The sequence below is a fragment of the Bos indicus x Bos taurus genome, chromosome 19 (assembly GCF_003369695.1).
Source record: "Bos indicus x Bos taurus breed Angus x Brahman F1 hybrid chromosome 19, Bos_hybrid_MaternalHap_v2.0, whole genome shotgun sequence".
NCBI lineage: Eukaryota > Metazoa > Chordata > Mammalia > Artiodactyla > Bovidae > Bos > Bos indicus x Bos taurus.
In genome coordinates, this window is record NC_040094.1 from 44,012,614 (window position 1) to 44,024,954 (window position 12,341).

General features: G+C 53.6%; 1 protein-coding gene and 1 pseudogene across 2 annotated transcripts; both read left to right on the forward strand.

Annotated features, from left to right (window-relative positions):
• The first annotated feature begins 644 nt into the window (after window positions 1–644).
• Window positions 645–5,977, forward strand: LOC113877135 (annotated as a pseudogene).
• Window positions 5,978–8,240: 2,263 nt separating this feature from the next.
• On the forward strand, window positions 8,241–12,341 carry LOC113877133 (primary amine oxidase, liver isozyme). Of its 2 annotated transcripts, none has more exons than XM_027516953.1 (4): window positions 8,241–10,009; window positions 10,229–10,514; window positions 10,920–11,049; window positions 11,771–12,341. In XM_027516953.1, exons 1-4 carry the CDS (start codon window positions 8,260–8,262, stop codon window positions 12,044–12,046), a joined length of 2,442 nt encoding a protein of 813 aa, XP_027372754.1. In that variant the 5' UTR covers window positions 8,241–8,259; the 3' UTR covers window positions 12,047–12,341. The 2 variants fall into 2 exon arrangements, with proteins under 2 accessions (XP_027372754.1, XP_027372755.1); XM_027516954.1 differs by having other exon boundaries at window positions 8,241–9,298.

A 12,341-nucleotide genomic window follows, 5' to 3' on the forward strand; every position in this document is an offset into this window, starting at 1 on the left:
TAGGTCTCCCATATCGCAGGCAGGTTCTTTATCATCTAAGCAATGACTACATTTTGTTGTTTTACACAAATCTCTATTTCTAGCTTAGAGGCTGTTCTCTGGCCCTTGAAACCTTTAGATCCAACGGCCTTTTTTCTGGGCATCTATGATCAGGCTTCCCACAGGAACCTCACCTCAAGCTTGTTGGAATCCTCCTTCAACTTGCTGCTCTTCTTGTAGGTCCTTCTTCTGGAGAAGGCCCCTCACCCTCCCAAGTCACCCAATGGAGACCTGGTGTCCTTGGGTCACCAAAGAGTCTGTATCCTTTCTCACACACCCACCCAATCAGACACCATGTCCCACCAACACCCCCGGCCACATTGCTCAGATTCCTCACTTCTTCTCTGTCCTGGAGGTCACTGGCCTCATCTGACCCTTTGCCTCCTGTCGCTGTCCTTGCTTCTGTCTTTGACACACTCGGTGCTCTCTCAGCATAAAGCCACAGCTGTACCCCTGGGGTGCAGATCAGAGTACAGTGACCAGGGCATCCGGAGGGGTTCCACTGGCCTCATGGGGACTCAGGGACAGCAGGCAGGCTCAGGCAGCACATTCTGGGGCCCAGCCTGGGGACTGGGGATGGCACCTGGCTCCCAAGGATAGAGTCGCCTTCAGCACATTTACACAGGCTGCGGGTAAGTTTGTCCAAAGGGAAATAAGACTTACTGGAGGAAGCAGGATGTGTAGCTCCTTTCCCCTGAGTAACTGTCCAACAGAAACACCTTCAAACAGTTGTTTACGGTGTGTGATATGATGATTGTGAAGCCTAGGATGACACGAATTTAGAGGAAGCAATGTGACAGCAAGACGCTTCTAGAGAAGGTGGGCAGAGGGGCACCTTCTGCTATATCAGTTCCTCCTCAAGGTCAGGCCAAAGCTCTCCCTCCCACTCCCTGATCATCACTTCCTCGCCTCTAGGAGACCTGGGGATTCCCCACCAGAGTGGACATTCTTGATCTGTGATTGCTAACACTGGTTGGGATGAAAAAATGCATTAGGTGTTCTCTTGACAATGTGTTCTGAGCTGGGAGGAAATACCACGACTTATCAAAGGATCCAGAATGAAGTTCCTGGGCTGGAAAGGCTTGCTGTGGGGCCAGGGATGGGTTTGACTTTAGTTTCTCTCCCCTCTTTATTACAAACTCCACATGAACCTTTCAAACTGAGACAGGCTAGGGCCTGAGTTCCTATACTGGAGTGCTTGCACTTGGCATCTGAACAGACATCTCCTTGAGCAACACAATACAAACAACCTGTAAGAGACTAAAAATATCTGCAAGCACTGGGCAGTCCGGGCAGTTATGAACAATGAGACACAAAAACACAGGAATGTATTGCTGCTTCTGAGGTGAAAGGAGAAGAGCAGGGTTGGGCGTGACCCCTGCACACAGCACCACCAAAGGGGTGGGCAGACCACCGAAGCCAGCCCTCAGTCCGCTCCACGGATCTGCCCCCACTCTTACTCCACTGAAGGAACCAGGCCACAGAGGGCAAGCAGGGAACCTGTGTTTTGTTCTTGCTCCTTCCTGCTGCAGCTCGAGTACCAGTTAACTCTCACTTGATTTACTTCACCGGCCTCTTATTAATACAATTGATGTAAGAGTCTGAGGCCCCAGGTTGGTCACAAAATGACCCGTGTGTGGAATTTGCATATCAAAATAGAGCTGGTTGCAGGAGCAGCGGGTATCTGGAGAACCTGACCTTTCTGAGGTTGATTTCTCTGATTTCACAGTGCCTAGATTTCTATCTTTCTGCAATGCCTACTTTCCTTAAGACCCACACACTGCACAAGCCCTCCTGACCTGATCTCTTCTGCTGTCCCACCAACTCCTGTCTCCACCTCACACCCAATGCACTGAGCTTGGCCATTTCCTGCCCATGCCAGGTGCTTCAGGTTCTGTACCTTTGCACCTTCTGATCCTTTTGGCTGCGATGTACTGTCCATTCTCCTCCAGCAAACATACTCTGTCTGCAAGGTCATCTAAGCTGACTTCTGGGGAAAGTGGTCTTGGACAAGTCCAGGTTGGAAAGGACTTTCCCCCAGTTCACCAGGGAAGCATGTCCCATCTCTGGAACCTCAGTCTCTCCTGGTTCCCTCAGGATCTGGCTGAACAGAAGATGGTGTCTAGCTCACATCACCTGCCTGACAATGGAGATAGCTTTGCTCTCTGCTTCTGCAGCATTCTGGAAAAGGGTTTCCTGGGGATGAAGGTTGCGGACAGCTAGGTTAAATTCACAGCCAGGGTATTATGCACCCTGACATCTGATGTGGTCCTTCAGTTCTGCTCAAGGGGTGGGGGTCTCTGTAAGCTGCAACTTCCCACCCCCTCCAGCTCCTGAATGGATTCACTCTCTCAGGCTTTCCTGTAGTGACTCCAGGAGTTCAGGACTTCCAAGATGTTGACTTGGCTCAGCTCTTCAGCCCCTCAGCTCCCCACAGGTGATTGGCGTTCTCAGCATGACTCTCCAGGCTCCTATGCATGCCATTAGGGTTCTGGTTGCTGCATGGGAGCCCTCATCAGAGGGCTTCATGGACTAGAGGAAGGAAGATGGAATCTGGCTGGATGGCTGAACACAGGGGAGTTTTGCTTGCAGCCATGTAGCAAGGAGCAAGGTTCCATCGAGAGAGTGGAAAAAGAGCCCCGGGACCCATCACTTCTACCGCTTCCTCCCTCCAGCTGTGTCTCCCACACGCATCCCTCCCCCATTTTGTTCCCCAACAGTGAAGCTGAGTGTTTGATTTGAAACAGGAGGACAGAGGCTGACATGGGCCACTTAAAATTCAGGTTATAACCTCAGCTGCATCTTCTGAGCCTGGCCTGATCACTGCCCCGCCCCAACCTCCAACCACTGCCACTCCTCTTTCCTCGGCTGTTTGTCCTTAGTGTACATATAACGCGTAGACCCGAGCACAAGTCAAAGACAGGAACCTACAGACGCTGAAGGAGGCACTGTGCACCCAGTCGTGTCGGTCTGTCCATCATGCATGCTGCACTCCAAATCACGAGCCTGAAGACAGCCAGAGCTTTAGCGATGTTCATCTTCATTTTTCTGCCCTTGTGGACTCTTCTGGTGATGGGCAGGGAGGAAGGTGGTGTTGGGAGTGAGGAGGGAGTTGGGAGCAATGTCATCCCAGCCTGCCTCCCCGCTGCCCCTCCAGATCCCCTAGTGACCAGCCCTGGACACACCCTGACCAGAGCCAGCTGTTTGCAGACCTGAGCCAAGAAGAGCTGACAGCTGTGATGAGCTTCCTGACTCAGAAGCTGGGGCCAGGCCTGGTGGATGCACGCCAGGCCCGACCCTCAGACAACTGTGTCTTCTCGGTAGAACTTCAGCTGCCCCCCAAGGCTGCAGCCCTGGCCCACCTGGACAGGGGGAGCCCCCCACCTGCCTGGGAGGCACTGGCCATTGTCTTCTTTGGCGGACAACCCCAGCCTAGTGTGACTGAGCTGGTGGTGGGGCCTCTGCCCCAGCTCTCCTACATGTGGGTTGTGACCGTGGAGCGTCATGGGGGCCCCCTGCCGTATTACCGACGTCCCTTTCTTATCCAAGAGTACCAGGACATAGACCGGTTGATCTTCGACAGAGAGCTGCCCCAGGCTGCTGGTGTCCTGCACCACTGCTGCTCCTACAACCAAGGAGGAAGGAACCTGGTCATCTTGACCGCAGCTCCCCACGGCATCCAGTCAGGGGACAGGGCCACGTGGTTTGGCCTCTACTACAACATTTCTGGGGCTGGGATCTACCTCCACCCTATGGGGTTGGAGCTGCTGATACATCACAAGGCTCTGGACCCTGCCCAGTGGACCATCCAGAAGGTGTTCTTTCAAGGTCGCTACTATAAGAGTCTGGCCCAGCTGGAGGAGCAGTTTGAGGCTGGCCAGGTGAATGTGGTGGTGATCCCAGACAATGGCACAGGTGGGTCCTGGTCCCTGAAGTCCCAGGTGCCCCCAGGTCTGGCTCCCCCTCTGCAGTTCCATCCTCAGGGTGCCCGCTTCGAGTGTCCTCCTCTTTGTGGACTTTCTCCTTTGGCCTCGGAGCTTTCAGCGGTTCTAGGATCTTTGACGTTCGATTCCAAGGAGAACAGCTAGCTTATGAGACCAGCCTGCAAGAGATCCTGGTGTCTATGGTGGGAATACCCCAGTTGCAATGGTGAGCCGCTACATGGATGGAGACTTTGGCATGGGCAAGTTTGCCACCCCCCTGACCCGTGGCATCAACTGCCCCTATCTGGCCACCTCTGTGGACTGGCACTTCCTTCTGGAGTCCCAAGCCACCAGGACCCTACATGATGCCCTTTGCATGTTTGAGCAGAACAAGGGCCTGCCCCTAAGGTGACACCACTCAGATGTGTTTTCTCACTATTTTGGGGATCTTTGTGGAGACAGTGCTGGTCTTCAGATCTGTGTTGACCTTATTCAACTATGACTATGTGTGGGATGTGATCGTTCACTCCAATGGGACCATTCAAGTCAAATTCCTTAGATAATTGCTTAGATGATCCTTGTAAACTTTATACAGAGCATGGTGGGATGGGAGAAAATTAAATCCCTAACAACAAAAAAAAAAGGTTTCTTGGCTCTCCCAGACAGCATCTTTGACTGGATTTGGCAGTGAAAATGAGTTCATTATCTCTACAGACTCTTCACCTGTTTTAAGGGAAACCCACTGCTCCTGGCCCCCTCCAGAAGGTTCTCTCTCAGTTATCCACTCCTCTCTCTGAACTGTAAATATTTCCCTTTTAATTGGCTCTTAACTCATCTCACTTAAGTCGAATCCAGGGCCCTGCCTCTCCTGGGGGGTGTCTTCCCTGGGTCTGTTCCTTCCAGGCGCCCTCCTCCAAGGAGAGCTCTCCCTTTCCAGGGTCAGCTTCCCCTCCCTCTGAGTCCCTCCTCATCCCATTCCCCTCCCTCTGCTGATGCAGAAGCCACAGCCCTTCTGGCCACTACTTTCTGGACCTCTGAGTGGCATTGGTCCGCTCTGACTAGTCTGTAATGAAAACTCTTGCCTGTTGTGACCTCCTCACATTCTGATCCCTCCGAGGGCATGCTGGCTTCTTCTCTGGCTCCTGTGCTGACTCCTTTGCTTCTGCTCTGCCAACCAGCCTGCTCAGCCCCACACCTGGGCATTTTCTGGCCTTTGGCCCTGGCCCTCCTCTCTCCCCTCTGTACAGTCCTCCCTGGGTGAATGCAGGCTCTCCTATCTTTAATGATTACTTCTTGTTGTTCAACCTAAATCTCAATTTCTAGCCTAGAAGCTGTTCTCCCATCCCCGGAATCCCATAGAGACAATGGTTCTTTTCCTGGACATCTGTGCTGGGGCTTCCCAGGAGCACCTCAACCTCAACTTATTGGTTTCCCCCTTAACCTTGCTGTTCTTCTTGTAGGTCCTTCTGATGAGGAAAGCCCTCACCCACTCAGGTCACTGGTTAGAGGAAATTCCTTGGTGGTCCAGGGGTTAGGGCCCCTCCCTTCTGCTGCAGCCATCACGGGGTCCAAGCATGGTTGGGGAACTAGGGTCCTACAACTTGCAGTGTGGGACCAAAAAAAGAAAAGTCCATATATTACCAAGTCACCGAATGGACACTGTGTCTTTGTGTCGCCTAAGTCACTGTGCCCTTTTCACCCACGCACCCAGCCAATCAGACACCGAGTCCTGTCAACTCCACCCACCACATTGCTCAGACCTTCCCTTCCTCTTGTTCTCCAGGTCACTGGCCCCAGTCTGGCCCTTTGCCTCCCGTCCGGTGTCACAGTCTCTGTCTGTAACACAGCCAAGCCCTGCTCAGAACCACAGTCAGAGCTGTGTCCCCAGATTGCAGATCAGAGTGTAGTGACCTGCATGTCTTTCCGCTGCTGGACCAGGCCTCTGAGCAGAAGCTCAGCTCAGGCACCGCTACCTGGAGCCCAGATCTGGGGGCTGGAGATGGGCTCTGGGTCCCAGGACAACTCACCTTGAGCATATTCACAGAGGCTGGGGTCAAGTTTGTCTAAAGGGAAATAAGACCCAGTGGGGGCAATAGGTCGTGTCTTCTAGTAATTCTCCAAATGAGACTCCTTTTTTCTTTTAGGCTGGCTGACACGATGATTGTGAAGCCTACGATGAAAGGACATCAGAGGAAGCGATGTGTCAGCAGGACACTTAGAGGAGGTGGGCAGGGGGCACCTTCTTCTATATCAGTTCCTCCAGCAGGTCAGGCAGAATCTCTCCCTCCCGCTCCCTGAGCATTACCCACCTTCCCCAGGAGACCTAGGATACCCCAGCAGAGTGGCTCTTCTTGACCTGTGCTTGGTCACACTGGTTGGGATTAGTTTTCCCAAGCACAGGGAAAGCATTATCCATGCTCTTGATGATGTGTTCTTACCAAGGAGAAGAGGCCATCGCTTACAAAAGATCCAGAATGAAGTTCTTGGCCTGGAGAGGCTGGCCTTGTGGCCAGGGCTGGATATGCCCTTAGATTTTGCTCCTCTTATTACAAAGTCCGCATGAACCGTTTCAATTTCAGAGACTGGGGCTGAAGACCCTTGACTGGGGTGCTTGCACTGGCACATGGACAAATGTCTCCTCAAGCAACAGAATACAGGGAAACTGTAAGGCATTAAACATACCGGCATGGACCAGCAGCTGGGGCGATCATGAACCATAAGATACAGAAAGAACACAAGTGTACTGCCACTTCTGAGCTGCCAAAAGCAAAAGCAGTGTATTGGGCACGATCCCTGCACACAGCACGACAAGCAGTTGGGCGGACCACCTAAGCCAGTCCTGGGGCCCGCTCTACAGATCTGCCCCCACTCTTACTCCACTGAAGGAACCAGTCCACAGAGGGCAAGCAGGGAACCTGTGTTTTGTTCTTGCTCCTTCCTGCTGCACCTTGAGTACCAGTTAACTCTCATTTGATTTACTTCACCAGCCTCTTATCAGTTCTATTGATGTAAGAGTCTAGGACCCAGGTTGGTCACAAAATGACCCATATGTGGATTTGCATATCAAAATAGAGCTGGTTGCAGAAGCAGCTGGTATCTGGAGAACCTGACTTTTGTGGGGTTGATTTCCCTGGTTTCACATGTTCCCAGATTTCTGTCTTTCTGCAATGCCTACTTTGCTTAAGACTCACACACTGCACAAGGCTTCCTGACCTGATCTCTTTTGCTGTCCCACCGACTCCTGTCTCCACCTCACACCCAGTACGCTGACCTTGGCCATTTCTGACCCATGCCCAGGCTGTTTCAAGTCTGTACCTTTGCATGTTCTGATCCTTTTGGCTGGAATGTACTGTCCATTCTCCTCCAGGCAAACATACTCTGTCTGCAAGGTCATCTAAGGTGCCTTTCGGGGGAAGTGGTCTTGGAGGTGTGTATGTTGGAAAGGATTCTCCCCCAGGTCACCAGGGAAGCATGTCCCATCTTTGGAACCCTCAGTTTCTTCTGGTCCTGTCAGGACCTGGCTGCACAGAAGATGGTGTCTCCGCCACATCACCTGCCTGACAACAGAGATGGCTTTGCTCTTTGCTTCTACAATATTCTGGAAAAGGGTTTCCTGGGGATGAGGGTTGTGGACAGCTAGGTTAAGTTCACAGCCAGGGTTCCGGGCACCGTGACCTGTGATGGTCCATCAGGCCCGCTCATGGGGTAAGGAGGGGGTCTCTCTTACACTATGACTGCTCCCCCCACTGCCTGATCCCCTCCAGTGACTCAGGGAGCTCAGGGCCTCCACGATGTTGAACTGGCTCAGACATTAGTCCCCCAGTTTCTCAGCATGTGTCTCAGCATGACTCTGCAGGCTCCTGTGGGTGCCTGTAGGATTCTGGTGATGGGGGATCAGAGGACAGTGACGAGGGTTTCCCAGTCTAGAGGAAGGAAGGAGCGAATCCTGCTGGAGGGTTGTGCTCAGGTGTGATTTGCTTACAGCCAGGTAGCCAGGAGAAAGTTTGGGCCTGGAGCAGGAAGGAAGAGCCCAAGGACAGTTCCTTTCTGCCCCCGTCACATCTTCCTCTCCTCCCTCCAGCTGTGTCTCACAAACCCAGCCCTCACCCACTTTGTGCCCCAACCTTTAACCTGAGTGTTTGATTTGGAACAAGAAGACAGAGGGCCAGTTAAAATGACGTGGGCCAGTTAAAATGCAGATTTGAAACTCAGCCCTATTTCCCGAACTGAGTTAACCACTGCCCCCACCCCAGCCTCCACTCCCTGCCAACCCTCTGCCTTTGGCTGCTTGTCTTGAATGTACCCATCATGCCACTGTCCAGAAGCACCACCCAGAGCCAGAAACTTCCAGACACTAAGGAGGCATCGTGCAACCCGTTCTGTCTGTCCGTGTGTCTATCTTGCATGTTGCATTCTGATTCAAGAGCCTGAAGAGTCAAGAGTTTTAGCGATGTTCATCTTCATTTTTCTGTCCTTGTGGACTCTTCTGGTGATGGGCAGGGAGGAAGGTGGTGTTGGGAATGAGGAGGGAGTTGGGAAGCAATGTCATCCCAGCCTGCCTCCCCGCTGCCCCTCCAGATCCCCTAGTGACCAGCCCTGGACACACCCTGACCAGAGCCAGCTGTTTGCAGACCTGAGCCGAGAAGAGCTGACAACTGTGATGAGCTTCCTGACTCAGCAGCTGGGGCCAGACCTGGTGGATGCAGCCCAGGCCCGACCCTCAGACAACTGTGTCTTCTCGGTAGAACTTCAGCTGCCCCCCAAGGCTGCAGCCCTGGCCCACCTGGACAGGGGGAGCCCCCCACCTGCCCGGGAGGCACTGGCCATCGTCTTCTTTGGCGGACAACCCCAGCCCAATGTGACTGAGCTGGTAGTGGGGCCGCTGCCCCAGCCCTCCTACATGCGGGATGTGACCGTGGAGCGTCATGGTGGCGCCCTGCCCTATTACCGACGCCCCGTGCTTCTCCGAGAGTACCTGGACATAGACCAGATGATCTTCAACAGAGAGCTGCCCCAGGCTGCTGGTGTCCTGCACCACTGCTGCTCCTACAAACAAGGAGGACAGAAACTGTTGACCATGAACTCAGCTCCCCGTGGAGTGCAGTCAGGTGATAGGTCCACTTGGTTTGGCATCTACTATAACATCACAAAGGGTGGGCCTTACCTGCACCCCGTGGGGTTGGAGCTTCTGGTAGACCATAAGGCTCTGGACCCTGCCGATTGGACCGTCCAGAAGGTGTTCTTTCAAGGCCGCTACTATGAAAATCTGACCCAGCTGGAGGAGCAGTTTGAGGCTGGCCAGGTGAATGTGGTGGTGATCCCAGACGATGGCACAGGTGGGTTCTGGTCCCTGAAGTCCCAGGTGCCTCCGGGTCCAACTCCCCCTCTGCAGTTCCATCCTCAGGGCCCCCGCTTCAGTGTCCAGGGCAATCGAGTGGCCTCCTCATTGTGGACTTTCTCCTTTGGCCTCGGAGCTTTCAGTGGTCCTAGGGTCTTTGACGTTCGATTCCAGGGAGAACGGCTGGCTTATGAGATCAGCCTGCAAGAGGCTGGTGCTGTCTACGGTGGGAATACTCCAGCAGCAATGCTCACTCGCTATATGGATAGTGGCTTTGGCATGGGTTACTTCGCCACACCCCTGATTCGTGGCGTAGACTGCCCTTACCTGGCCACCTACATGGACTGGCACTTCGTTGTGGAGTCCCAAACCCCCAAGACACTACATGATGCCTTTTGTGTGTTTGAGCAGAACAAGGGCCTGCCCCTGAGGCGACACCACTCAGATTTTCTTTCCCACTATTTTGGGGGCGTTGCACAGACAGTGCTGGTCTTCAGGTCTGTGTCCACGATGCTCAACTATGACTATGTGTGGGATATGGTCTTCTACCCCAATGGGGCCATAGAAGTCAAATTGCATGCCACGGGCTACATCAGCTCAGCGTTCCTCTTTGGTGCTGCCCGAAGATACGGAAACCAGGTTGGGGAACACACGCTGGGCCCCGTCCACACCCACAGTGCCCACTACAAGGTGGATCTGGACGTGGGAGGTAAGACACCCTAAGGGAGGCAACGATTTCAGTAGAGGGGGCTGAAAGATTGGAGGCATCTTTGGGTGAGAGGGGAGGGAAGCAGGGGACACACTCAGTCTGGTCTTCTCTTTGACCCCAACTCTGAAGACAGGTGCAGGCAGAGTCCAGAGGGGCAGGGCAGCTGCCTGACCAGCCCTCCCTCCTCCTCTCCCCCTTTGCACTGCCCCCCACCCCCAGGACTGGAAAACTGGGTCTGGGCTGAGGATATGGCTTTTGTCCCCACGGCGATACCCTGGAGCCCTGAGCACCAGATACAGAGGCTGCAGGTGACCCGGAAGCAGCTGGAGACCGAGGAGCAGGCTGCCTTCCCCCTGGGAGGGGCTTCCCCTCGCTACCTGTACCTGGCCAGCAAGCAGAGCAACAAGTGGGGGCACCCTCGCGGCTATCGCATCCAGACCGTCAGCTTTGCTGGGGGGCCGATGCCCCAGAACAGCCCCATGGAGAGAGCCTTCAGCTGGGGGAGGTGGGTGGGGTGTATTGTTGGAGGGGGGTGGATGAGATGAGAAGAGCATGTTGGGAGGGGCAATTGGAAATCCAGTTCAAATTCTACACCAGGTGAGCTAAGAGTACAAAACTTATTTCTTGGGTATCAAAAGGCCAACAGTGGATACACAGCCCCCTGGGAATGCTAGAGCCCAGGTGGGAAAAGTCTTTTCTGTTTTGGTTGGGTCATGCTGTTAAATTGCAAGGGATCAACAGGTAGACATGGAAAGATGTTGAGCTACTGACAACTTCCAGGGTGACATTGAGTGACTATAGATGAGAGGGGAAACCTGAGGTCCATGGACTCAGCTCCCTTCCATGATGATCAGGAAGCAGGACAGGGACAGGGACAGTGACCATGGACCCCTGACCAGAGCATCTCTAGGTACCAGCTGGCCATAACCCAGAGGAAGGAGACAGAGCCCAGCAGCTCCAGCGTCTTCAATCAGAATGACCCCTGGACTCCCACCGTGGACTTTTCTGACTTCATCAACAATGAGACCATTGCTGGAAAGGTCAGCTAACTGTGGGAGAAGAGGGAGGGGTGGGGGGCACAGAGATCAGCCCCACCTTCCCTTGGCAGTGGGGCCTGAAAACCGGTGATCACCTGAAGGGCTGAGCTGACTCCTGCTTTTGTGGTCTTATGGATCTGCTCCTTACCTGTGGAAGGAAACTTCCTAAGCTGGGAGTTCATCTGCAGACCCTCAAGAGGTAGCAGCCCTCTCAGTCTCAGTCTCAGCCTCAGCTCTGTGGACTGAGTCCTTTAAGGGCTGCAGGATTCAGGAGGGCTCGAGTGACCACAGAAGATAACATCGCTTATATCAACATCTCTGTTTTTGGCTTCACACTAAAGACTGATTTCTAAATGTCAGCCTTTTTTGCCTCTCAATGCCTCATCTTCCCTCTTCCATTTTCCTTCTCTCAGTTAGTTTGGGAATAGCCCCAGAGTCGGGGGAGGTGCTGAAGTAACCTGTAGGTTGCATTATTCCCCTCCCATGTATAGACTGATGGCGATGTGACAGGGAAAGTCAGAGATGGAGACTGTAGGCTGGCAAGGGGTTCTGGTATTGCTCCCAATGTGAAATTGATTCTTTATGCTTTGATTTCTGGGCTAGTAGGAAAAACGTTAAAGACTTCAAACTCTCTTGTTTGAAGCTGGGCTCCCAAAGTGAATCCTGGGGGAGGCAAGTGTCCTTAGCAGTGCCAGGAGTCATGACTCTGTTTCTACCCCACTAGGACTTGGTGGCCTGGGTGACAGCTGGTTTCCTGCACATCCCACATGCAGAGGATATTCCCAACACGGTGACGGTGGGGAACGGTGTGGGCTTCTTCTTGAGACCCTACAACTTCTTTGACCAGGAGCCCTCCATGGATTCTGCTGACTCCATCTACTTCCGGGAAGGCCAGGATGCTGGGTCCTGTGAGATCAACCCCCTGGCTTGCCTGCCGCAGGCTGCTACCTGTGCCCCTGACCTCCCTGTCTTCTCCCACGGGGGCTACCCTGAGTACTAGGTGGTCCTTGGGGCGAGGAATGTGTCTAGGACCCAAAGACAAGGGAGTGTGGAGAGGGGAGGGGCTGGGCACTGAGTTTCTCCCAGCTCCCACCCCAGGTTCCTCCCTCTCCCATCTTCTGCCCTTGCCTCCTCAACCCTGCTGGAAGTATCCATAGCCTGTGCTGCCTGACCCATGGGCTTCTCAACTCTGTTGACTCCTGACCTGCTGCATTCCTATCTCAGAGAGAAAAGGAATGGCCAACTGGGAGTCTAGAGTGATGATTAAACCTTTCCGGAAGACTTAACTTCGGCAA

What these genes read in the sequence shown, in the direction of transcription:
- LOC113877133 (XM_027516953.1), top strand. Translation starts at nt 8,260, where the DNA reads ATGTACCCATCATGCCACTGTCCAGAAGCACCACCCAGAGCCAGAAAC. An exon ending in GGTGGATCTGGACGTGGGAG is followed by an intron (nt 10,010 to 10,228) that starts GTAAGACACCCT and finishes CCCCACCCCCAG; the next exon opens with GACTGGAAAACTGGGTCTGG. An exon ending in ATGAGACCATTGCTGGAAAG is followed by an intron (nt 11,050 to 11,770) that starts GTCAGCTAACTG and finishes CTACCCCACTAG; the next exon opens with GACTTGGTGGCCTGGGTGAC.